We start from the raw sequence: 26,076 nt of genomic DNA on the forward strand, positions 1-26,076 counted from the left end.
CCTTATCCATTTGTTGTGCCCCACGGATTTCTTCCACAACTCAGCCAGCACAACAGATGAGAGAGATGCACGGATATCCCAGCAGAGGGGAACATCCACATAATGCAATGGGATTGCCTTGGCTGCTGTCTCCCAGGCAGGAGAAATCAGAGCGGTCTCCTTGTGGCTTCCCAGAGCTTGGCCTTCTTTCTCCATGGAGAACCAGCACGGTGGGAAGGGCTTGTCCCAGGGAGAGCCCTGAGGACAGGTGACATGTCCTGGGGGAAGCTGGAGGGATGCACATGTCTCCATGTGGTTCAAGAGCTCCTTGACCTCCTGGCTGGGAGGCCTGGCCGAACCCCTACGGTGATCCCACCTCCAGCACACGGCACCCACTGCACATCTCCCATTCCCAGTGCTCAACATTGGATTTTGGTTTTCACTTGGTCAGACCGCTTACCTGCGAGGGAAGAGTGGCTGACTGCTGTGGGGGGACTTCAAAGCCGCAGCACCCACAGCTCGAACAACAAAGCTTCACCAACAACCAGAAAATTCACACCTTTCCATACTTGGCTGTAACTCAGCCCTTTGCTCGCAGACGTTCGAGGTTCGAGGTGGTTTTCAGACCTTCCTCCTGCAGTTCAGCCCGCAGGTGTGACGTGTGATCTCCATGGCTTTGGGTTGTAGGCTCGGGGTGATGGGTCCAGCCTTGCCACCTTTGCCCAGCTCCGTCACCACCCTCGCAGTGCTTGGGTCGGGTGTTTCCAACCGCAGCTTTTGCACGACTAAAATCACATCGTAGGTCCGGGCTGCAGCATGACCCTCGCTATAAGACCTGGTAAGTTCAATGATGAGAGGCTTGGCATCATTCTTTGTGCAGAATTACCCCTGCTTTCCCAAATCACTCCACTGAGCTTTTTTGTTGTAAGCAATTACACCGCTCTGTGCCGTGTAATAAACCCGTGCTGCTAAAGGAGTGCTGCTGTGCTCTTCAGGTCAAAATGAGCTTCTTTTGGTTAACAGACACATGGTTAGAGCTAGGCTTTCAATAATGAACTGGAAACAGGTGTTTCCCATTAGCAGAGCATCCAAAAACGATAAGCAATTTCTCTGGCTCCTGAGGTCTTTGAGGTTCTAACAGAAAAAGGTGAAAAGAGACAGCGGGCAAAATTAACAGATGCAAAGGGCCCATTGGAGAGAGATTGCTCACACTGCTGCTGTGAAGTACCAACTCAGACATCTGCATTACTGTGGATCATTTAAGAATCTGCAGAGCATCTGTAAAACGTGAGGTGAAAGGAAGAGTTTCAGGGCCAGCTGGTTTCTGCACATCACTCGAAGCATTTCCCATACTATAAGCAGCAGTCCACCCTCCGTGAGCGTCTGAGTTTCATCACAAGGAATTGCTCCCGACCCATCCGGCTTTTCTCAAAATTGTGATGCCTTCCAAATATTCCAGACTTCCACCTCATCTCTTCTGTAGCTTTGTACTGCCCCACGAAGCAATACGAAAGCCCCATGAAATCCCTCCATGTCTGCACGATCCCGACAGTTCTGGTCTGAACTAAAGTGTTTAATTACGTTAATCATTAACTCCAGGTAATATTTTTTTTTCCAGTTTGCTTAGCTAAAGGAGCCTGTTAAAATAGCTTCTATGTTTTCAAGTAGCTGAAAAGGAAAGAAATGAGGAGCCTCTTAGTGAAGAAGAATTTCAGGATGGCAAGCACAGAACTAAAAGATGTTTTTTTTTTTTTTTTTTTAGGGGGAGGCTTTGCTTTCACTGAAAGACTGCTCTATGGAGCACCAAAAGCTGAACGATTCCAAGGGGACAAGACACCAAAGAAAGATGTGGGCGCCACTGCAGGGCAAAAGGAGGTGTCCAGAAGGGACCAGAGGGCAAGCAGAGGCAATGGAAGGCGTGCATGCAGTGAGGGAATGAGTTCAGGTGCACAAGTTTAGGGAGAGAGGGACCCTGTGGCAAACCGTAGGTCCTCAGACACGCATGGGTGGGAAATTTACCTCCAAAAACCCTCAGGTAACTTCTTCCCTTCCTGTGTACCATCAGGCCAACTCTATTTCCCCCCACACGGTGAGTAGGTCAGCTTCCTCTCTCCCCCCGCTGCCTTCAAATCAGCTCAGTTTTTCTCCATGTACCCTCTGTTCCCCTCTCCACCCCCTGAATATGATATGAATATAGCCCCCATGTAATATGAATATAGCCCCCTAATATTCACCCCCTGAATATAAATGAATATAGCACAGCAGAAGAACCACAGAACTGTAGGGGTTGGGAGGGACCTCCAGAGATCATCGGGTCCAACCCCCCTGCCAAAGCAGGTTCCTCAGAGCAGGCTGCCCAGGTAGGCATCCAGACGGGCCTTGAATATCTCCAGAGGAGACTCCACAACCTCCCTGGGCAGCCTGTCCCAGTGCTCTGTCACCCTCACTGTGAAGAAGTTCTTTCACATGTCGGTGCAGAACTTCCTGTGACCCATCTTGTGGCCATTACCCCTTGTCCTGTCCCCACAAACCACTGAGAAGAGGTTGGCTACATCCTTCTGTCTCCCACACCTCAGGTATTTATAGACATTGATGAGATCCCCTCTCAGTCTTCTCTTCTCCAGGCAGAACAGACCCAGGTCTCGCAGCCTTTCTTCATAGGGAAGATGCTCCAGGCCCCGTATCATCTTTGTGACCCTCCGCTGGACTCTTTCCAGGAGATCTCTGTCTTTTTTGTAGCGGGGAGCCCAGAACTGGACACAGTACTGCAGGTGAGGCCTGACCAGGGCAGAGTAGAGGGGGAGGATCACCTCCCTTGACCTGCTGGCCACTCTCCTCTTAATGCACACCAGGATCCCCTTGGCCCTCTTGGCCACCAGGGCACACTGCTGGCTCATGGTCAACCTGTCATCCACCAGGACCCCCAGGTCCTTCTCCTCAGAGCTCCTCTCCAGCAGGTCGTCCCCCAGCCTGTACTGATAGGTCCGGTTGTTCCTTCCCAGGTGCAGGACTCTACACTTGTTCTTATTAAACCACATCTGGTTTCTTCCTGCCCATCTCTCCAGCCGGTCCAGGTCTCGCTGAATGGCAGCACAGCCTTCTGGCGTGTCAGCCGCTCCTCCCAGCTTTGTGTCATCGGCGTACTTGCAGACACTATTCCCTCATCAAGGTCGTTGATGGAGATGTTGAACAAGACTGGACCCAGCACCGACCCCTGGGGAACACTGCTAGTCACAGGCCTCCAGCCAGACTCTGCTCCGCCGATCACCACCCCCTGAGCTCGGCCAGTCAGCCAGTTCTCAACCCACCTTACTCTCCACTCCTCTATCCCATTCTTTTGCAGCTTTGCTAGCAGGATGTCACAGGAGACAGTATCAAAAACCCTGCTAAAATCAAGGTAGATGACATCCACTGCTCTCCCCCCATCTACCCTGCTGGTGGTGCCATCATAGAAGGCAATGAGGTTGGTCGAGCACGACTTCCCCTTGGTGAATCCACCCCTCATCAAACAGGGGGGAGCCCTCCATTTCCCAGACCCTTTCTCCTCCCTCCAGGGTCCAGAAGTCCTTGGGGGGAATCCTTGAAGCAAAGACAGCATTCAGTATCTCTGCCTTCTCAGCACCTCCCATTACCAGGACACCCTCCTTGCTCAGCAAGGGACCCACATTATCCCTACTCTTCCTTTTACTGTTTACATACTTAAAAAAAAACGTATTATCCTTTGTCTCTTTTGCAAGAAATAGAACCTGCTTCAGGCCTAGAGTCACAGGTGGATGTGATGTGTCACCGAGTTTTTTTTTTTTTACTGTTCCTTGCCTCTTCTGCCATCATGTGGCCAGCAAAAAGAATGAACACAAAGAAGCCACTGGAGACGCATTGATTTACCCCTCTCAGATTTATTCCACCTTTGATGGGTAATACAGACTTAGCACGATTGCTTGAAATATAGGTCTGGTTAACCTGACCACTTTATAACTCATTTAGTAAAATACATCACCACTTACTCCATTTCTTACCTTTTAAAAATGTCTTAAAAACACATACAGTGGTACCCTAGTGCACGGGGGAGAAGGAAGCAGTTCATTTATTGGCTGAAAGGACTGAAAGAGCTGGATTATAAAAAACTGATCCGGTATCATTACAGCAAACAACCTGTTCTGCAACGCAGCACAAATATCCACATCAGACTGCAATTGCCAAGAAGTCCTGTTGCTTCAAATAAAGCTTTGCCGCTCACAAAATGCTTAGGAAGAACCTCGTCCACTTGGGAAGCAGGGAAAAGGGAGAACATAACACTAAAGAAAGCTCTCTTCCCTCCCCATTTTACTATTGAAGTGGCTAAATTAAGTTGAATGCCTATGAGAAAATGTGTGTCTGCTACATTCACGGTGGATAATTTTCCCCCAAACACATGACACAATCGCCTTGAGGACTGCGCTGGCTTGGAGGTGGCTCAGAAGAGGAGTTTGGTTGCTGAAGACCACAGCTCTTGGCAGCCCCACACCGCTCAGCGGGAGGCAAAGATACCGTAACCACGTTCCTCACCAGAAAGGCACAGGTATCACTACAATTGTCGATACAGTTTGGTCAGTTCTCCCTTGTGCTAGCCATAGTCCTGCATGCTCCAGCTCGGCAGCAGCGGATTTTTGGCTTTCAGCTGATAAAAACAGAGATCCCCTGCACAGAGGAAGGTAAAGCTGATCTCGGTGACTAAGGGATGGGTTCCACATGAACCCAAAAGGTTTTCCCTCTTATTCTCAGGGAGCACAGGGAAACAAAAGCAGCTCAGGAACCCTCAACATGTTTTGAAATACTGATCAGGCTCTTCCATCCCCTCCTGTGCCAATTAACAGAGGCTGATTTTGTCACAACCTCTCCCCAAATGCTCCAGGCCACGTCTTCACCCAGAAGTACAAGGTGGGACAACCCTGGAGCATCTGAGATGGGTTGTGCGAGAAGCGTACGTAACCGCAGGGGGCTGCTACTTCAACAAGGTCAATGAAGACTTTCAGAACTTCATACTCAAGTTACGCTGGCATAACTGGCATCTAAGGAGAAGCTATAACCTAAGTGTTTGGTAAAGAAAGTAACAGAAATAACGTATACTGAAGGCTGCTTGAGGAACCCACTGGCTCAGCCTGGAGGAAAACCCAAGCTCCTGCCCATGCCTGAGGCTGCCATCCACAAGCCTTGCGAGAACAGGACCTGCCAGAAGCCAGCTCCCTCCAAGCCTGCTGCCACATGGCTCAGGTTTCACTTCCTTACGTGTCCTCTGATCAACAGCTTCCTGAGCCTTGGCTCTGAAACCCCTTTCAGCTCCTGATGGCTGCCTGCAGCAATGGCTCGCTGCAGACAGGGCATGCTGCAGTGGACAGCGTAAGGTAGCTCAGTCCCTAAGAACAGAAGCTTTTAAGAGTGCCTCCTAGCACTAGGATCTATACATTCAGTATTTGGATTAAATGAGGGCAGCAGGTTTAGCACATGTGCATCTGCACTGCACTTGTACCTTAGGCATAACAACATTTTGCTTGCCCAGGAAAGCCAGGAGTGAACAGGACCAGCCCTGTTTTAAGGTCCAGTCAGAGCAGAGTGGATATCCCCACAGATAAGAACAGAAAAATAAAACCTAAAGTCCCCTCTTGGTTTTACAATTTCAGTTTTTCTAGTAATTTGGGATTGATTTTTGTTCCTTACACTACGGTTGTTCAGTGTGCCAAGCTCTCCAATTTGTCCTCCCTACCACCACGAGTTGAAAGGCACCTCTGTGTTTATTACCTTCATACGTAGAAAAATCTGGTGAAAAAGAGTCAGCCTCATCCAGCAGCCGGTGTAAAGATGCCCTAAGACAAATTGCTCCTTCAGAAGAGGTGAAAGAATAGGCACAGTGGGAAATGTGTCAGTAAACACTGCAGCTGTTGAGCCTTGACTCTCAATATAGGCATGGTGCAACAGGCAGAACACCAGACATCACATTACTGAGGTCAAGAAAACATGAGAAATCCACCCCTCATCCGACACAGCCATCTCTCCTCAACATGCACATTTCACTACTTCCCCCGTCCTTCTACCCTAAGCCTTTTCAGAAATACCCTAACTACGTGAGCTTCTCTTTCCAGGCCACCCCTCAAGCAGCACGGATTGTTTCAGTGCCCGTGATAAGGGTATGTACTATGCCTAAGAGGAAAGAATTCGCTGATACATGCCAACAGCCCTCAGTTTGAGTAGTGGCACTTCCATCAAAAAAAAGACTATTTTTTTTTCCCCTAGAGAAAAAAAAAATCTCTAGAAGGTGTAAGGTCTGGCCTGGGGTGAGACGAGACCCCAGGTATATCCATTCTGCTCTGCTACACCAAAAAAACAGAAGTGGCAGCTGACAGAAAAGGCTGAACAACAGAAAGAAACAGATTTCAGACCCTGAAGGCACTTGATTAGAGGAGCACTTCACATCAATAGGTGCTGGGAGCACTTCTCACAGCGTGACTAACCCCGATTCACTGCAGCTGAGACAAACTGGCTGGCTGGAAAGACCAGGCTGGGTCCCCAGACAGCACGAGCTGACCCTGCTCGGATAAAGGCAGAACGCGGTCCCATAAAGCTCCCATAACCTTTGGCTTCCACCTGCTCCCTCTCCCAGGCAGGCAGAGAGAACTGCTGTGAGAAGGCGGAGGTGTCTGAGGTACGTGCAATGTCTTCATCGTGGTGACACGGCAGCGCGGAGCTCTGCCTCCCCGCGGCGGGTGGCCAGCGCTAGGCTTGCAGTCCCAGTAAGCGCGCGGTGTTCAGCACGTCGTCTCTCGTCAGGTAGCAGCCGCAGAGCTGGCGGTACCCTGTGAACGCTTCCCGCCCGTGCAGGACGCGCCAGTTGTCTATGAAGAGTGCCTGCAAGGGAAGAGGAGAGGTCGTCAGGACCAGGGGGACCACCGCAGCCGAGCTGGGACCCGCTGACACGACAGGTCCTGGAGCTGGAGACCCCCGGAGCCTGGAAGAGCGGGCAGGGACACGCCACCGACTGCACAGCCTTCCCAGTCAGCGCTGCAACCTTCCCATTCAACATGCAACCGTATGCAGATGTCTGATATGATCTAGCACAGCTGTAGTACCTGAAGCCAGCAGCTCAGCTCTGCTGCTAACCACAGGTTAAAATAGGTCAGCCAGCAAAGTATTTCTGGGTCATTTCTTTGCTTTTGTGCTGCAGAGGTTGGGCAATAGCGCACCAGCCACAGAAACTGGCCACCTTCAGCCTCCAACATGTCACTTATCCCCAGGCATCCTTGAGAACAGAGAGCTGTAGGGGCTCTTTGATGTGAATGTCTTCGCTCTTTCATGTCTGGGGCCCTAGGTTCAGACTGAATCTAGACCTTGTAGGAATAAAAACCCTTTCAAGCAGGCACAGCTGGTGGAAGAAGCCTCTCAGTCTGTGATAGAAGCTCTAGCTCTTCAAGCTCTTCCAAAACTGCACCCAGCACTGGCCTTTCAAACCCAGGGCAGAGCTTTTCCCTTTTAGTCCCAAGATGTGCTAAGGCATTTCTGGGACAGTGAGGAGAGCTCAGGTCTCCTGTGATCTGCTGGCATTGTAAGAAATCAGATAAAACCTCAGAACTGAAGTAAATTCAGCTTTCCATGTGCCCTTTCCTTTTCCTTTAAAAGAAGATTTTCTGCTTCTGGAACAAGTCAGAGGCCAAACAGTAAGGGCTCCCAGCCCCCTTCCTTCAAGGGTCCTCATTCAGTGACTGACAGCATCTTCCTCCTCTCCCCTGGTCCTCTGAGGCAGAGTTTGAATCAATTACTTCTGCCTTGCCTGGAAGCTAATATTCTTTCACAAGAATATGCAACACGCAACAGATGCCGTTACTGGAATACAAGGCACCTTAAAACAGCTCTAAAGAGGAAAACTTCAGCACAGGGTTTGCCCGAAGCATCTGCCCTTTGCGGCAACATCCAGAAAAGCACCCTGCCTCCTTGCCCGCACCAAACACGTGCGAGCCTCCGAGTCCTACCTTGCCTGGCTTCAGTTTGACCCACAGCTCGTTTTCTGGTCTCCTGAGCTCGGCGGTGAGCGTGCGGTGAGCGGTGTACCAGCGATGTACCACGTCGTAAGGCACAGTGTTGATGACCGCACGATCGTAGTTATTGTATCTGGAGGCAGAGAAGACAGAAAAAGGACTGCTTATGTGGCCCCCAGAGCGAAGTGCAGCCAGGCGTTCCCAGAGGGAACTGATCTAAGGCACAGATCAGCCAGCATTTAAGGGAGGCTACGGGATGAGCTGGCAGGTTGTGCTGCAAGTGCAGGACTTCTGGGAGATTACACGACATTTGGATCAGTTTGCTGCCAACACAGTTTTTGCTGTTTTTTTTCCACGGAAAGCTGCCACACGCTATCTCAGCGGTGGGGAAGGAAAAGTGGGAACGAAAGAGAAGCCCATCAGCAGCGAGGCACACTGAAAACTTCTTTCCTCACAAGAAATGAGGCCCACACACGTCTGGTCAGCCAGAAGCTCCACGCTACGAAGGAAAGGCCAGGCTCTCAGAGGCAGGCTGCTCACGTGGTGAGGGGGCACCAGTGCCAGCAACTCGCAGTAGCCGGTGCCACAGACACAGCAAAGGATGAGACTTTTTCTTTTTTAGCACAAAAATGCAGAATAGTGCAGGATGACCTCCTGTGCTAAGCCAAGGCGGAATTTCAAAGAGCAGCCCGAGCTACCTTTTACAAGGGGACCACCCTGTGTTCTCCTCGTCCCTTGCGAGCCAAGCTAGCTTTTAGAGGCTTTTAGAGGAGAGCTGAATCCCACTGCCTCCCAGCTGAAGTAACGTGAGCTTGGACACTTCACGCGGGGCAGGATCAGGGTCACTCCAGGGAGGCTCTAACAACTGGCAGTAGGATGGGCGTTTGCTCATACCCAGATCTAACGGTGCTGCTCCTACGTAACACAGGGGCAAAAATGTCTGAAGCCAAGCCCTTGAACTAGCCCTCAGTGGGGCAGAGGGTATGGAGCTAAAGGCACCAGGAGCTAAAAACAAAGCTCAGCAGTGATGCCCATCTTTGTATCAGTGGTTCTGATGCTTCCTCGAAGGCAGCATTACAAAACCCAGGAGGAAACTCACCGTGTTTTTGTGGTTTCACCCCCTTCATCAAACACACGTGGGTTTTCTGCCTAAATTTTCTTCTGAAAACCACTAAATTTTGACAGAACCCTATCCCTGTATGCACAAGGCCTCCCTCGCACTGACGTTACCTGATCAGATAAAGTTCGTTGTTCCAGGGATAGACGTTGAGGACTGGCCCAACTCCGATCATGTGGTTGTGACAGTCTCCCACGTTCTCGACGTACTCGTGCTTCAGCGGCACCTTGCTTAGCAGCTCGAACTGATCGGGGGCTTGCCGGAGAACCTGCTCCGCTGCATAGAAGCCGTCCACCAGCAGTGTGCGCCCGCCCGTCCCCTCGTGCTTGAGGCAGTGAAACACTTGGATGCTGCACGGGTGAGAGAATCCAGAGCACAAAAGACCTCAGGTGCCTGTCCTGTGGAGAGAACATGCTTCCCCAGACCCAGACTGATGTAGACCGATGAATCTGCCAGTTACGACAGGCAGGTCCTGCATTTCACTAAGACCTGCTAAGGAATGGAGACTGCCCAGCAAGCAGCAGCTCTGCCTGATGTTTTTTCAGCTCTCATACATCCTGAGAAGTCAAAATGTACGTTCTACTGCCTACAGCATCTCCCAGATCAAACTAGGCGAGCTGGGAGACTTCAGGTGGTGCAGGCACGTGTCTGCCGAGGCCCATCTGGGCAGCAGGAGGGAGAGGTTCAAAAGCACAAAACTAACTTCCCGAGAACAGCTCCGAACAAGAGTGCAGCTGAAGACATGCTGGTGGTACTGCTGAGGTCTCCAGCAACTACAAGGGGAGCTCAGGGTGACTCTCACACGAAGGCACATAGATCAGGGTCTCTCACAGGTAATCAGAAGCCCCCTGAGTCAACATGTTAAAGACCCCTTGGGAAGCCTGGAGCAGGGGAGTCCCAAACAAGAAGCCTACCCAGAGGGGCACTGCCTCCCTAGCAGGAAGCTGTCCAACTCAGCTAAACAGCTTTTGCTCTTTTACTTTTCTGAAGATTCTTTCTTTCTTTCCCTTCATCCAAGCCTGTTAGACCTTGCATTCTCAGAAACAAATGCCCAGGAGCTGCCTTGAGCCACGCACTGCCAGTTTTCATGGTGTACCAAGTTCACCTGTCAGAAGACAAACGCAACCTTTGGGGCAGCCTTCATCCCCTGATCTCCTTTGAGGCCTCTCAACCCAGTCCCACAGCAAGTGATGTGGCACAAGCTCCCCGTTCCAGCCTCGCTGGCACCTTTTCACCTCGGCTCAATGAACCAAAGCACCTCCTTTCCTCTAGAAGCAGGTCAAAGGCAGTTTAAAGCATTTCAGAATAAGTCTGAAGCAGTCTGAGCAGAAGGGATTTCTGGCAGAGATGGGGGCTCGGGAAAGCAAGAAATTCGTGTTCTTCCTGCACAGCTGAGGTTTTGCAGGATTGCAGGCATTAACGGTTAGCCCTACTAGCCTGGTCCACACTGCCATCGTTCACTGCAGCTGAGAATACACCTACCTGAAAGAAAGGGAACCTTTCTAAGTAGAAAATAAAGGTATGGAAATAGCTAACGAGCTCTATAGTTCTCACACTGAGCAGCTTAGTCAAAGTGTATCTGTAGGCTGAAGCTCTGATTACTGGTTACTTCAGCGTTTGACTTTGGGGGAAGATTTGGTGAGCTCCTAAAACAAGTCAGGCAAGCAGGTAACTGCACAGGCCACGAAAGCACGTGGGTTCTGCAAACGGTCAGCTGTTCTCTGAAAACACAGAAGCCAACTAGATCAGTCTTGAAAGACGTGGCAGGATTTAAGTTTTACGTGTCTACTTCTGGCACGCTAAAAACTGCTTACCTGGCACCTCACTGCTTCAGAACAAAAGCTACCAGCCAAAAGCTCTGTGCTAGGTTGGGCATGGGCAACCAGGGTGCCTCCTTGGGTAGCACGACCCTTCCTGGTCCGAAGGGCTGCTCTGAAATCCATGTGCAGGCAGTGGATCCCACCCCTTGGCCCTCTGCTTTTCCAGCTCTGCCTCACAGACCCTTCCCATTAAGATGCTTAGCAACTTAAAAGCCTCACTGGGGAAGAACTAATCCTGCCCTAGGGCAGGAGGTGTAGCCGAGGTGGCTTCTCCTAGCCTTTGTAGCGCTACTTCCATATGAAGTCACAGTACTTCCATCAGCTCTCCCCCAGGGCCACTTCATTGATTCTTTTCTTCATTGAGATGAAAGCAGACACACAAAAAAATGAAGGTAGGAATTAAGCCTCCTGCACTTTAGTGGGAATCACGATCAGGGCTGCTGCCTTTCTTTCTCCAACCAGGTAGAAAACTTGCAGCCCAGAGGCTATATTGGAAAAGCAGTTTGCAAACTAGCATTTGGGAAACAACTGTAGCTACAAACTGGAGAAGCCTGGTTTCTGACTACCTACAGGGCTGCACTATTGCCAAGATGCAAATCCCAACCAGTTTGAAGCAGAGCGACTGCACAGGGCATCCGTGCTGTCCTCACAGATGTCTGATACCAGTCACACAGCTTGGGAGGGCAGAGACAGTTGCTGCAGGCTGTGCAGAGGCGAGCTGCTCCCTCCTTCCCCAGAGGCTACCACTAAAGTTCTGCCAGTAAAACAGACAGTGCTGATGTGGGTGAGGAGGGCTTGCCCCAGGTCAGCAGGGTTAAGGCAAAGTAAAATTCTGAAGCAGCTTGGTGCAACAGGGTACAAAGACTACTTAAACCACAGCAAGTTCCAAGGAGCAGCCTGCCAGGTAACAGCCAACTCCTTCACTGACTGCATTCTAGACGACTTTGGAGTTCCAAGCACAGGAAAGACTACAGACTACCCCACTCCAGAGGAATCAGGCAGGATCCAGAATTACTGTGCGACCAGTACCACCAAATCCCATCAGCAGAGCTGGAAACATTGAAGTCTGAACTGCATCACCGTGACTCGCGCCTGCCTTCTGCGCTGTGTGTGTGGAGCAGCAGCAGCAGCACGTACCCGCAGGGCTCCTGGAAGTAGGTTGTGTCGGTGTGCCGATCCAGAGCCAGCTTGGTGTAGGCGGTGTCTCCCCGGGAGAAGTCGGAGGTGAAGTACCACATTCTGCCATAAATGGTCTCCCTGCAAGAGAGGTGGGCAGTTATCAGAGTGCTGCAGGGATCAGCGTCGAGGTGAAACAGATCCTCTCTGTCGCGCCTGAGGTTACTGCCCTTTATCTTAGACATAGCATGCACACAGTGAATTCAAACAGCACAGCATGCCAAGTGAACAGGATTCACACTGTCAAAGAGATGGTGCTTCTAATGCCTCCTTCTAGTATTCCATTTCTTTCCTCCTTGAGAAGACTGACGGCAAGAAGTCTCCTTCTCCTCCACAAATACACAACTTCACTCTGAAGATCAGCGCATCCAATCAAGGAAACACTGAGCAACGTTAGGAGTTACCAGAACACAGGTTTGTACTTTGTTGTACGGGTCCGTACCTTTGCTTGTACCCAACTTGAGTACAATCCCCTCCTCTGGTTCTTAAGATATTCAGTTTTCACCCACCTCCCCCTACAACGTACATGGCAGGAAGCAGGGAGAAGGCAAGGACCTGGCAGCAACAAACAGTACTTGGGGACTACAGCAGGAGGGTAGGAATTTGGAGAAAAATGTTGGCTGGCTATTCCTCGAGACCTTTATTTCTATTTGGAGTGGCTATTCATCAATAGAAATCCCTCCTCTTCTAATGGACCATGGCAAGGGTAGCTGTTTGTGCAGCCTGGATAAAGCTCAAAGCTCAAACCCAGGCTTGCCATGCTGTTGTTGTGTTTTAAACACAGAAAAAATGTTTCCCAGTATTTTTCTTTAGTGAGAGCTACAAATTGTTTTTGATCTCCCTGGCTCCCAGGGCCAGGGCTGACCTCCTAACCTTTCAAGTCATAACAGGAAATGTCTCTCCTTGCAAAGCTCAACTCTTCCCAGACAGGCTACTTCCCTCAGTCGCTCCTCTCCGTGCACAGTCCCACTATCACAAAAGTCATGGTATGCTCCTGAGGCAGCTCTGCAACCCAGTGCCTCCAGGCCTCCCCACAAAAAGAGGCCAGATCCCACAGTGCCATCCTGCATCCACCTCCGTCCACGTGGACTGGGCAGGGAGTGCAGATGACCCAGACCCTTCATCTGCAAACCAGGCCATACCGCACAATACGTAGGATACGAGGGCAGCACCTTTCCAAAGAAAAAGGAAGCCACAGCCTCTCATTCTTGGCTCGTCTACAAAGCCGTCTGTGGCCTTCCTGGGGCAGCCCCCATTACCTGATTAAGCTGATCCTTTCTGCTAAGATCTGCGTGTCCTCTTTGGTGGGAGCGACGTTCTCAACAAAAGCAATCCCATACAACAGGAAGTTCTGCAGGAACTCCTTCAGCCCCTCGTCTGTCTCCAGGAAGCTCCGGCAGTCGACGGATGGGACCTGGGCTTGGTGGTAGATTTCTGCGTTCCAGAGGATCCGCGGGTGCATGACCCGCTGCTTCTGCCCCTCGTAGCTGTTCTTCACCAGCCACTCCAGCCCGTACCGCGTAACGTGCCCGTCGGGCCCTGCGACAAACGAGAAGGGTGCAGAGAACAGGGAGATCACAGCCACCGCGGCCATCAATCGAGGACAATCCCCTTCTAATTTTGCCTGATGACAGCCTCTCTCGAACCTTGATGAAAGCTTAAATGTCTCCTGGTTTAGGCCACAAGTCCTACAGGTATTGTCAACAACTCCAAGCTCAGGCCTAAGCGTTTCTGCTTCAGTAGTTTTGTTTTCTAGTGACAGGACGCTGAAGAAGCAGTGATGACAATCCCATAAACAAGGGTACCATAAACGTAAGTAAATTGCAGCAGAACAAAGAAAGCAGAGGAGAAAGGACACAAGATGTGAATTCTAATCAGCTCAAATAGGACAGAGTAAGGAAGTCAACCATTTCTTGACTGATCTCTTCACTATCTGCACAGCTCCCACGTTCAAACTGCCCAGACACTGGAGATGCACTCAAGAGGGGAGGGAGGAGGTAAGGGGGAGAAAAAAAACAGACATAAATAAGGCTGAGTTGTGTTTACACCAACAGTCCTGCTCAGAGGAGCCGTGTTTACGATCTGCTTAGAGCTACATCTCCTCCCAAAACAGCTCCTGATTTAGAGATAAGGTTTTCTAGGAGAGGGCAGCCTTAAGAGCAGGATCTGTCAACCAGCCTCCTTCCAAACAGGGCCGGTGGTCCGTGAAAGACGCGCGTTTGGATACTCACACGTGAGGAAGAGCGTGGTCTCATCCACACGGACAGCCTTGGGCTTGATTCCCAGGTCCACGCTAGCTGTGTCCAAGCTGCGCTGGTTCGTCTTGGCGTTGTAGCAGGAAGCCGAGCGGCAGTGGTCCCGCAGCCAGACGAAATCGAAGCGCATCAGCGTGTTTGCATACCTGAGCTCTGCAGAGAGACGGGCACAGAAGGCGCACCGGTGTGAACAACGGGAAAGAAAACACAACAGGAGAACCCACAAGCTACGATCCCGCTTCTGGGGGATGCGGAGGCTGTTAGACTTAGCAGCTCCTGGGGTAAGTGAAGCTAGCTTTTCACTTGAAGACCATGCAAAATAAGGAAAAAGTGAAGAATATCACTGTCGGTGATCTTGCCATGGTCTCTCCTCTTACCAAGTCCACAGGCAGCCTCATCCTGCAACAGGAAGGAGGAGTGTGGCTAACAAACACACTGCTCATTTATTTATGTCTATCTTCTCTCTTCAGTAAATAAATTTGGAGCTGCCCAGCAGCTGCTGCACACAACAAGGTTCCTTCCCTCTCTCCCTCCCACGTAGGTGCAGACCCCATCACACCAATACCGGTAAGAATCAACCAACTAATCACATCGACATGCAAACGAAACACACGTTAGAAAACACCAGGATGTCAGCGCAGAGCTTTGACACCCATTTATCATTACTACAAAGCCTCACCTCCTTGTTCCCTCCTGGGACAGCCCGAAGGCCTTCAGAGGGAGGCCAGACCAGCCTCAGCAGACACCTCCAGGCTGATGCTGGCGATCTGCAGGCACCAAACCAAGCAGACCATGGAGAAATATGCCTCAGTTGCTAAGCTGTCTCCAAAAACCAGAGGACAAAGCAGCATTAGACTGCATTTACAACTGGCTTGCTTTCATTAAGGCACACCTTCCTTGCCTCTTCCTTAAGGGGTCTCACAGCGAGGGTGACTGGCATCAAGAAGCCTCTCGTGCCATCCAGCCACACAAACAGGCTGCTTACGAAACTGCTCTGACCTACTGCGTTTCACACACCGCCGTTTTAAGGAAAACTTGCAAGTGGGGGCAAGGCAGAGAGCCAGGGACACACTGGACCAGCCACCCCACCTGCAAGTCACAGCCCCAAACATTACGCAGCGAACAACTGATGGACGGGGCAAGGTTCAGATGCAGCCGGAGTTCAGCAATCGCCTGATTTCTCAGTTATCACTGCTTCGTTCCTCATAAAAGACTTAACGCCAGCAGACAAACCTGCTCCACCCTGCCTTCGGGAATTCCCAAAGGGAACGTAAAACGAAGACCATGCACCCCTCTAAAAAAAGCACGAAGAGAATCCCTACCGGGAAACAAGGTCAGGAAAACCTCTCCCCTCTCCCCAGGAAGCTCAGAAGCAGGCTCAAAACCACACACCTACCCAGGTGATCGCCGTGCAGCTGCCAGGCACAGCTCAGGGACTCCGGGGCCGTGTGATGGCAGCGAGCCGCAGCAGCGGGGACGGTCCTTGTGCCGCGGGGCAGCCCCAGCGAGCGACGCCCGGCGCCTCGGCTCCGCCAGCACGGCAGGCCCAACAGGCACGCCAGCCTCCGGCACCACATCCTGAGGACGAGAAGAAGGAGAAGAAGGTGAGCCAGCCTTGTTCCTGGCGGCACCGCGCGGCGATCTCTGCAGAATCTCGGTCAGCCGCAGCGGGTGCTTGTGTAGGCATCACCAACACCCAGCAGGGCCGCGAAGCCGGCAAGTGAAAACTGGCTGCCCTTGAAAACTGGGTGTGATGGAAGCAGCAAGGAATTAACCGTTAGGGGAGCGACGACTTCTTTTAAAATAAGCTGATCCAATCCAAGCACACCAGCTGGAAACGAAGAGAGAGGGGCATCTGGCTTATTTTGTGACTACCACAATCTCCAGCAGAAAAGTAGCCCTAAGAAGCAAGTGAGATTTCAGAATTTCTCCCTTCCAGAAGAGCTGTGTGTTCAATGCTCCTTACAAAACACTGGCAAAACCTCATCTGCTGCAGGCCTTGTCCCCTCTTTGGCCTTCCCAATATGAATTTCTCCTTCCTGGACAGAGCTGACCAGGGAAGCAGAGAAAAGCGACCTTGGTTACAGAAGCAAGAACTAGAGGAATCCAGTAATTAGGTCAGGTCTAGAAAAAGCATGCAAAACAACGAGGAGGGGGAAGAGGAGAAAGATCTCTCTTTCTGCCAAAGGGCACAGCCAGTTAACTTTTGAGCAGAGATGAGAAGGTGACCTCCCACAGGCTGGTTTGTAACACTTCAATGCCATCAAAGGCAAAAACCCAGCAAGTTTTAAGATACGAAGCCACGCTAAATGCTCTGTCACGTGTTCATTAAGTTCCAGAGGACAGGTCTAAACCCAGCAGGATTTCAGCAACGCTTTGATCTGAAGCACGTAGAAATGCTGTACTGCTGGACAAGACGCAGGCACAGGAAGAATTTCTCATCCCAGTTTTCTGACTGCCCTTCCTTTGCTATCTGAAGAGCACGGACTGGTGCCTCAGCCGTCCGACCCGCTTCTCCCCTTCACGGGGGACTTACTGCAGAGATCTCAGAAGTTGGTTAAGAACGGCAAAATCGGCACAGAAGCGGCATACTCACGGAAAACAGTCTGCTGAGCAGGGAAGAAACAGACTGAGAACTCTAGGAAAAATAAAGTGGGAATGTTTTTGTCAAGATAATGCAGTTTGAGGGTAACGTGCACACCGCTGAGTTCTGCAAGGTGCTCGACCACCAGCTTCAGAGCTGCAGAAAGAAGGTTCTGATTTCTGTGGCTGCTGAAGTGCAATATTCCCACCTAAGCGGACTGCTGGGAACTTGGCCGCGCTGCAAGTCAGCTGGATTTGGGCCGGGTTTGATACACAACCCTAATAACTAAGTGCAGGAAATCTGCAAGGGGAGCTACAGAGAACCAGGAGTTATCTGGTGGTTGCTGGGTTTACAAAGATCAAAGAAACGATTTAACTCACCAAGCCACGCGTTACCACTCACAAAGCTCAAGACCATGCTTTGTGAAAGAAAAACACGAGGGAAGACTCGCTCCTTTTCGGCTTTTGGATCTCAGGAATATCCACTAACTCAGAGGGGATAAAAAGAAGCAGGCGTGTGCAAATAAGCTTCCTATCTCCTCACACAGGGCCGCGCAGGACACAAAGCTGATAGGAAAAGCTCATCTGTAAATCCATTTAGAAAGTGGCCTCTGCCTGGGGCAGCTCCAGCCGTAGTTATCTTTCTGCACATGTTCTTTTTATCTCTGTCTTCTTCCAGTATCAAAACTTACCAGAGGATAAACACAGGTAATGGTAAGTGACCCAGATAGCTAATCTAATCAATGAGACCTCTTGCTTCTCCGCCGTTCTTGCTGGAAGCAGACACCACAAACAGCTCAGAGAAGCCATAAATTAAATCTTTCCAAAAGACACTAAAACCAAGAGGAGCTGAGCACACACACACACCGACAAATATTGGTAATTAGAGAGAATTTACGTTTTGTCTTTGAGCTTGTTTAACCAAAGCTAACAGCTCTCCCCTGGCTGACATCAGTTATGAGAACAGCTAACTCTTTCTCCCACTCCTCCTGTCCACCTCGTGTCTACACTTCTGATCTTTATGTTGTCCACAACTCACCCGGACACCAGCAAAATGCCCCAGCTGCAAGGTTTCAAGACCAAATTTCCCTTTAAATCCCTAAAGGACAACCAGGAGGAAGAAGACAGCACGCCACCCTTCACGTGAAGGCAAACTGACTTTCAAAAGGGTGAGATCTTCAATTTCCAACTCTGCCCCTCTGTCAAAGCAAGACAAGGTCCTGTGCAGACCCTGTACGGAGCATCTGGCTTGCCTCATCTTATCCGAGAGCCCTGGTGGATGAGCAGAGGTGACAGGCTGAGCAGGAGGCACAGAGCTGCAGGAAAGGCAGAGAACTTAAATATCTTGTGATCTGAAGAACGCTGTAAGGCTCCTGAGAGGGTAAAAGCAAGAGACATGCTGTGAGAGGAGGAGGAAGGAAGAGCCTCACGAGGGGCTCGTTTGTCCAGGAGACCTTCCTCCCAGTCCCTCAGTAGTCTGCCAGTGCAAGAAGCACTCGGAGTAACCAATCGTGCTGCTTAAAGCTCTTGGGAAAAAAAGCCACAATTCCCATTTTGAGAAATATAAACATAGCAAGTTGAACAAAATTAGTAACCAAGTATTTTCCATCTATCTCTATATATATGGAAGGAGGAACAACTCTAATCTGTGGACTTCATCCAGCCTTTAGCAAAAACCTTCCCAGAGCATCGTGAGAGCGGCCTGCTGGTGTTCAGGAGGCTGCTCTGCTGCTGTAAGTGCTGGAGCTGTGAACAGACCTGTTTCATCACTCTGTGACAGCATGCCCAGCCTGTTTTTCAAGCTTATTTGGCATCTGAAAAAAAAATAAAAATAAATAAATCTGTTTTCCATTAAGAGGAGGCACCCAAGCACCACGCGGTGCCCATGCAGGAGCGATGGCAGCCTTCAAAAAGGGGACGCCGGCAAAGAGGGGGGGCTGCTGCCCCAGAACCAGCTGAGGGACACGAACTAACCCCAGTGATGAACCTCTGCAGCGGGTCAAGTCCCCTGGAACGGGAGTCTCACACACACAGACGCTTCTTTGTCAGCAGAGCTTAAGGTTTAACAGCCCAAACTGGCCTAGCTTACCTATTAATGACAAAAGGAACAAAAGGCAGATCGGCTGTCCCCTGCTGAGAAAGGCTCCTGCCTCCCCCGGCAGGCCTGCGCTGCTGTGGCAGACAGCTATATTAGATCTCAGCTGTCAGGTATCCGATTCCCCTCCCAGCCCTTCCCAGCAACAGAAGATTTTCGATTCAATTAAGCAGCCTAACGAAGACATCACAGCCGCTGCCAGCTTCGCAGCCACTTCGTTTTCCTCGAAGTACAAATCAATTCCCCGCTCCCCCCCCCCCCAGGTTCAGCACCAACCTCCGGACCCCAGACCCCTTCCTTACGGCACCTTCCTTCACCCACCTCGGAGGCAAAGCCTACCGCAGGGCTCTAAAGCTCTTCTGCAGCACGGGAGCCGGCCCCAGTGGTGTGACCCCAGTAGGGACGGGCGCTTACTGGGGTGAACCGCTATTAAATCGTCCCCTTCGACTTCTCTGGGAGCTGAGAGGGGCCGGGCAGCGCTCCCAGGCAGGGAGGGGATGCCATTGGGAAGGGAACTGGAGAAGCCTTCGTTACCTGCCAGCCTTCGTTACCTGGGGGAGCTACAGGGGGGCGCAGAGCCGGGGCCCGGTGTCCGAGGGGCCGTGGGGGCCGTGCCGGGGGGTGCCCCCGCTCCTGCCCGGGCTGCCCCCCGTGGGCATCGCTCCTCCGCGGCGGGGCTCGGTGGCTGCTGGGGCTGGGCCCGCTGCTTTGCTGGAAAAAAAAAAACAGAGAAAGGATGAAATGAAACCAAAGCACCCTGCCGGAATTACACCCCCCAAAATAACAGGAATATTGAATTGAGACCAAAGCACCGTGCTGAAATTGCACCCCCCCAAAAAAAAACCAATCCTATTGAAATTAAACCAGAACACCCTGCCGAAATTACACCGAAACCCTGCTGGAATTAAACGCAGAAGCCCTACGGGAATTAAACAAACAAACAAACAAAAAACCATACTGAAATTAAACCTAAACCCGGCTAAAATTAAACCAAAACACGCTGCTGAAATTAAACCTTAACCCTGCTAAAGTTACACCAAAAAAACTACTGAAATTGAGCCAAAACTGACTGCAGGCATTAGATCAAAAAAAAAAAAACACCTGCCGAAATCAAAGCCCAAAGCCTGCTGGAATTAAACCAGAAAAATAAAATCCTACTGAAATTAAACCCAAAAAGTCCCTACTGAAACCCTGAACCCTGCCGAAACCACACCAAAACACCCTGCTGAAGTCAAACCTAAAACCCTCCTGAAGCGAGGCAACTTGCCGAAATCAGATCACAACACCGCGCTGAAACCAAACCCAAACCCTGCCGAAACCAAACCCAAAACCTGCCGAAATCAACCCAAAACCACCCTGCCGAAATCAACCCCGAACCGTGCGGAATTAAACCCGAACCTCGCCGGAATCACATCAAAACACCCCGCCGGAATCAGCCCCCAAGCCTGCCGGAATCACACCGAAGCACGGTGCCGGAACGAACCCCAAATCCCGCAGAAATTCCCCCAAAACGCCCCCGCCCCCCCCCGGCCCGCACCCGCCGCCAGGAGCCGCCGCAGCCCCGGCCCCGCCCCCCCCCTCCCGGGGCGGAGCCAGACCACCGAGAGAGGGGAGGCCGCGGCTAGAGCGTCGCCAGCCATAGAGACCTGGGAGGTCTGAGAGCGCCGTCATAGAGACGGGCGGGAGGCTATAGAGAGGCCATAGAGCTGGCGGAAGAAGGGCAGAGCGGCGCCGGCCGCGGAGGGGGGAGGAGCTTCGCTTGGCTCAGCCTAGAGCGCCCATAGAGACCATAGAGAGGCGCGCTGCCGCATAGAAAGTCGCTGCGAGGGGGGGCGTGGCGCATGCGCACAGGGGCGGCTCACGGCCGCCATCTTGTGGGGGGACGGGGGCAGTAGAGCGGGCCCGGGCCCGGTGTTTTGGGGCGAAACCTCGAGGTTTTGGGCAAAGGAGCCCGGGGCCGCGCGTGGGGCCGCCGCGGGTCGTGGGGTGCGGGCTCCGGGAGCTGTGTCTGGAGGGGGGAGCTGGGGGGCGGCGCTGGGGGAGCCATCGTAGACATAAGGGGTGTGGGGGGGGCTGGGACCCCTCAGGGACCCCTCAGGGACCCCTCAGGGACGTACGGGTGAAGCCGGGGCTGGGAGAATGGGGGCTCGCTGAGTCGCATTAAAAATAGGTGGTGCCGAGTGTCTGTGCAAACTAACCGAAATGAGTCTCGGGGCCCCTCACCGAGGATGCCCCCTGACAAAAATGGGGGAAAAAATGGGGAACGTGTCTCAAAAAGCAGCTGAGGGTACAAAGGCAGGGGGTCAGCTGGTGGCGATGAAGAGGAGGTACCAGCCTTCATCCCCACGACCCCCGAGGACCACCAGCAGGGGACCCTGCACAAGCTGGGAGGAGCTTATGGAAATAACTCCTTGGAACTAATTTTAACGCAAAGCGGGGACAGGTTGTGCGTATGTATGGGCGTACCGGGGAACTTCGCGGCCACGTCACTCGTTGCTGCACAGAAGCAAGGCAAGTTGCCGCGTTGGGGTGCGCACGCCTTTGGAAATAAACCACATACCCACTTTATAACTCGTGTGCTTTGAGTTGTAGGGTTCTTCCACGAGTCACAGATGCGGGTATGGTGGTTCTGCAACCCGTCGTAGACACAGAGATATTGTGGTGCTGTAACCCATCGCAGCCATACAGATATTACGGACGTGGTGGTCCTCCCCCTGCTCGTCCCGTCAGCATTTATCCCCCAGATCCTCTTCCTGCAGGTGCTCGGGGGGCCTTGCCCGGAGTGTCCAGGACGTCTCTCAGCTGGGGACAAGCTGCGGTGGCAGCAGTGCTGATGGCAGCACCTCCCCAACGCCGACAAGCCCTGCTGTAGTGGATTGCCTTCTAAGAGCGCTGACCTCGGGCATGGCCGCCGTGCTCTGCCATGATTTCCCCACGTGGTTCTCCAAAATTCACGCCTCCCGAGTCCTCGACGTTCCCGTGCTGCCGCTGAGCGGTCGCACGTCGCCACAGCTCAGTTTTGCGAGCGTGTTTATTCAGGAAAGGGGTGGGGGAGGCGCCTGGAACAGGCAGAGGAGCTGGCGGGGATCTGCTGCTTCCCAAAAGCTTGGTGCAGCTCCCAGAGGAGATAAACAAGTTAGTCACTCGGTGAGCTCACGGCAGAGGCATCTCGGCCTCCATGAGAATTTGTCGCCGGCCCTTCCTGGGCTGCTGTGTGCCCAGAGGAGGGGGGAGAGAGGTTTGGGGATCTGGCCGGTGGCAGATCCCCGCGGTGTCTGCTGGCTGCGCTCAGCATCGGGACGTCACGGGGGAGTTCGTCTCCTCAAGGAGCGAGCACGGTCTGGGGCTCACCGGGCTTCGTGGTCCCACCCGAGGACGTGCCCGGGCTGCGGAGGGTCTCGGGTGCTGGGAATCAAAGCGCCTGGGAGCTTTCTGGGGATTTCCCAGCGAGAGTCGGGAGCTGGGAATTTTCCCTTCCTCCCCCCCCCCCCCCCCCACACACTTTCCTCCAGCAATGCCTCTCGCTCGCATGCTCCTCCTGGGGTCACGAGCGGGTTTTAAAAAAAGCAGCAGCCCACACAATGCTCTTCCCTTCCCCGGGCCGGGTGCCGGTGACGAGATAGCGCATCCGGCCCCGAGGGGACAGAATCAGCCGGGCGCATGGGAAGGGCCCTGCCACTCCCGGCCGCCGGCTCCGAGGCCAGCAGCGCTGTCGCTGCTCCGCATCCTGCAGACGTATCCCCTCGGGTGGCTCGTGCTCGGGGGGGTTTCTGGAGGTCGGGCCGCTGGAGCTGATGCCGAGCGGCGTTTTCCTCGGCGGGCGGGTTTATCGCTGCACGCGGCCTCGCGCCGGCGAAAATCGTGGGGGGGAAAATTTCCGCAGGTCAGGACGGGGAATTCGCGGTTTTGCAGGAAACGCCACAGCTTCCACGTGAGCTGCAGGAACAAAGGATGGCTGAGCAGATAGGGGGGATGTTCCTGGAAGCGGCTTTTAGGGCAAAAATACCGAAAAACGCCAGTGGGGGTGTAGGAAGTGGTGAATTCTGATGCGCAGCCGCCCGGCCTGAACGTCACCGTCCAGCCCAGGTCAACCCAGCGCCACTAAAAGCACAGCTCAACGCGGAGCAGCCTGGCCCAACCCAACAAAAACCATTTTTTTTAAAAAAAAAATATTTTTTGGTTATTCGAAGGAAGGAAGGAAGCCCAAGCTCGGATGTTTGTTTGTTCTCCCGTGGCCGCTGTTCCCTTGGTCGCGCTCCAGCGGCCGATCAACTGGCAGGGAAGCGGAGCGCGGAGCACGGCGGGGCCTGGGAAAGGCCGGGACCCCGCTTCCCCTGCCCCGACGTCACGGTTTCTCTCCGATTAGCTCGGCCCGGGGCTGCCAGCTGCCTCCCCTCCCTCGGCTCCTCCGCGCTGCTTGTCACCACGGCCCTGCCGTGGGGGCCCGGGCTGGGAGGACGCTGCTGGGTACCCGGAGCCTGATGTGCGGGCAGGGCGGGGGCGAGAGGCTCCCCCCGGCCAAGCCAAGCTCCCAAACCTGCCCACGGTCCCCAGCAGCCCCCCCCCCCCAAGCCCCGCGCCCTTGGATGCTGCGAACTGGAGCTCTTCCCCTCCTTGTGAGCCATCCTCCTCCTCCGGCCGTGCCCTGGGGGTCTTCTACATAGCAGGGGAGCAGGACGGATCCTTCCCTGACGGCTGCGGACCAGAAACGAGTGGTCAAACCCACCAGAAGGGGCAAACCGAGTCGGGAGCCACAAACCAAGTTCTCTTCCTGATTTCTGGGGGGGTTCCAGCGCTGAGTCCGCCCTGGTGGGGCAGCTCAGAGCAGCAGCAGCCCTAGGGAGCTGCCACGATGTCCTCGGCACCTCCGGGAAGCCCTGCAAGAACCCGAGGAGAGCCCAGCCCTGCACCAGGCGCTTCGACCTTCCCCCTTAACCTTCCCCAGCTCAAATTTGGGGCTTTAAAGCATCCACGAGCCCAAAGCCTCTGCAGCCTCTGGCAGAACGGTTTGAAGACGTGGGGCAGCGTTTGGGTGCCCCTCTGCCTCGGTGGAGGAAGGCAGGGAGGTGAGAGAAGGTCAGCAAAGTTTTTGCCTGGCCCAAAAGCGCTTAGGCAGGAGGGTTCGAGCCTCCAGGTAACCACTGTTATTTAATTTTTTTTTTCTAAATTAAAAAAAAAAAAAAGGAAGGAAGTTAATAAATAATGTAAAGTGGAGAATGCATTAATGAAAGAGAGAGCGAGGGAGAGAGAGGAAAAGAGAGGAAGGGACAGGGCAGAGTGAGAGCGCGGGAGGAGGGAGAGATATTCCTGCCTGTATCGATTGGGTATGATGACATTAGGCCTATCAAATATTCATACTACATTCCACAAGAGGTCATTGTGTGTGTTTTTCCAATTTAGCTCTGCCTTGGCGCAGGGAGCAGGCTCCGGGTGGGAAAAGGGCTGCGCCGACGTCTCCGGCCCCGCGGCCCCGGGGCCGTGCCCGCAGAGGTGGCAGCAAAGCCCCTGGGGTGTCACCGACGTCCCGGGGTGGTGGCGTGGGATTCGGGGGGGTGTTTGGGTTGGGGTGAGGGGGTGCTGAGCCCGTTGATGGTGCAGAACACAGCCCACGAGGGCTGGGGGCGCTTGTGCCCATCTCCCGGTGCCCCAACTCCTCCTCGCCCGGCAGCGCCGTGCCTGTCCCTTGCTGTGGGATTTCCCCTGAGGTGTCCCTTCCCTGGCCGGGATCCTCGTGGAGGTGCTGCCTGCGCCGTCGCAGACCCGCGGCATCGCCGGTCCTATCCCAGGTGGCTTTCAAGGACGCGGCTCTCCGGTGGATGACGGGCATCTCCCCGCCCGTGCCTCAGTTTCCCTGAGAGCGATGCCTGGCTCGGCACATCCTGGAGCTGCAAAGCTCCCGGGAAGCCTCCCCCGTCCCCCAGGGTGCCTGGCACCAGGACACGGCACGAGCGGGACGTGCTGCCCAGGGTGGCAGGAGGCAGCCCAGGGCCACCCCGGTCCCCAGACCCTGTCCTTCCCCAGGCAGCGATGCTGGAGGTGGCAGGGTGGGGCCGTGATGCTCCTGCATCGGGAACCTGCAGCCGGACCAAAGGATGAATTTTAACGTGACCCCAGCCTGGTCTCTGCTCACCTCCGTGTGTGTCCCGACCGTCCCCACGTCCCCCAGCCCCAGCTTCTCCACCGAGGTCCTCGCTGCCCCCCCCACCCTCCCAGCCTTGGCAGCCCCGGCCCAGCACCGCGTTTCTCTCCTTACATTAATAAATTTTTACAGCACGGTGGCAGGAAATGCATTTTCGGTTCATCTGCTGCGGCTATTAGATTACCAGGAAATGGCTGGCTGGCCGGCGGCCAGGGGCTCCGAAGGGCCGGCGCGCACCCGGCGCGAGGCAGCGGGCAGAGCGCATCGTCCCCGTCCCGATGACACCGTCCCCGCGGCACGCCGGCTTGTGTCCGTCCCCCCCCAAGGCAGCTCTGCCCCTGTGGCAGCCTGCACGGGGACGTGGTGCAAAGGGTGGACAGGGATGGAGTTGCTCCCCGATTTGGGAGGGCGGGGAAGGCTCTGAGCGTCCTTCACCAAACCTTTTCTCCGTCCTAGGAGCAGCGGAAGCCAGCGTGGCTGGCCGTGCTATGGGCAGGGAAAGGAGGGATATTTGGGGCTGCACGGAGCGGGGGAAGAGCTTGGTTACTCCAAGCGGAGGTGCTTTGGACCACCAGGATGGGCTGAGCCAAGAGGAGCATCAGAAGGAGTTAAAGTCCTGTTTTCTTTACAAAAGCAGGGTCGTCTTGGCTATAAATGGCTCGAGGTGGCGGTGCTAATGAAGGGAGGGAATTGCTGGCAGCCCCCGGAGAGACAAGGGCCAGCAGCAGCGGGACAGGGGGGACAGACACGATTTTTAGCCGATGCACCTCTTAGAGGTGCCCTGGGCTCCCCGACCATGAGCAAAGCGAGGTCCTGCGGAGGCATTGCTCTTCCCTCAGCGACCCTGCAGCTCCTGCGCCCTCCTGGGGTGGCCCCTGCCTGGGGATGCTCCGGCGAGCACCTGGGATG

The 26,076-nt window shown here is 53.6% G+C and overlaps 1 protein-coding gene across 3 annotated transcripts; it reads right to left on the bottom strand.

Moving 5' to 3' along the window:
- Nucleotides 1–3,855: 3,855 nt before the first annotated feature.
- Nucleotides 3,856–19,253, bottom strand: TMLHE (trimethyllysine hydroxylase, epsilon). 3 transcript variants are annotated; one of them, XM_035324862.1, is made up of 9 exons: nucleotides 18,692–18,715; nucleotides 16,338–16,399; nucleotides 15,747–15,928; nucleotides 14,327–14,503; nucleotides 13,355–13,634; nucleotides 12,057–12,176; nucleotides 9,213–9,449; nucleotides 7,977–8,115; nucleotides 3,856–6,858 (listed from the first exon to the last, which is right to left on the bottom strand). In XM_035324862.1, the coding sequence occupies exons 1-9, from the start codon at nucleotides 18,698–18,700 to the stop codon at nucleotides 6,727–6,729; spliced, it is 1,338 nt and encodes a 445-aa protein (XP_035180753.1). In that variant the 5' UTR covers nucleotides 18,701–18,715; the 3' UTR covers nucleotides 3,856–6,726. The 3 variants fall into 3 exon arrangements, with proteins under 3 accessions (XP_035180753.1, XP_035180751.1, XP_035180754.1); XM_035324860.1 differs by lacking the exon at nucleotides 18,692–18,715 and adding an exon at nucleotides 18,093–18,206; XM_035324863.1 differs by lacking the exons at nucleotides 16,338–16,399; nucleotides 18,692–18,715 and adding an exon at nucleotides 19,023–19,253.
- Between the last annotated feature and the right edge of the window lie 6,823 nt (nucleotides 19,254–26,076).

Source organism: Oxyura jamaicensis, chromosome 4 (genome assembly GCF_011077185.1).
Source record: "Oxyura jamaicensis isolate SHBP4307 breed ruddy duck chromosome 4, BPBGC_Ojam_1.0, whole genome shotgun sequence".
NCBI lineage: Eukaryota > Metazoa > Chordata > Aves > Anseriformes > Anatidae > Oxyura > Oxyura jamaicensis.

Excerpts from the sequence above, each read along its gene's own strand:
- TMLHE (XM_035324860.1), bottom strand. The coding sequence starts at position 18,191 with ATGAGGCAAGCCAGATGCTCCGTACAGGGTCTGCACAGGACCTTGTCT. Across the intron at positions 13,635-14,326 it reads GACCACGCTCTTCCTCACGT|GGCCCGACGGGCACGTTACG; the intron begins GTGAGTATCCAA and ends CGTTTGTCGCAG. Across the intron at positions 12,177-13,354 it reads GAAAGGATCAGCTTAATCAG|GGAGACCATTTATGGCAGAA; the intron begins GTAATGGGGGCT and ends CCTCTCTTGCAG.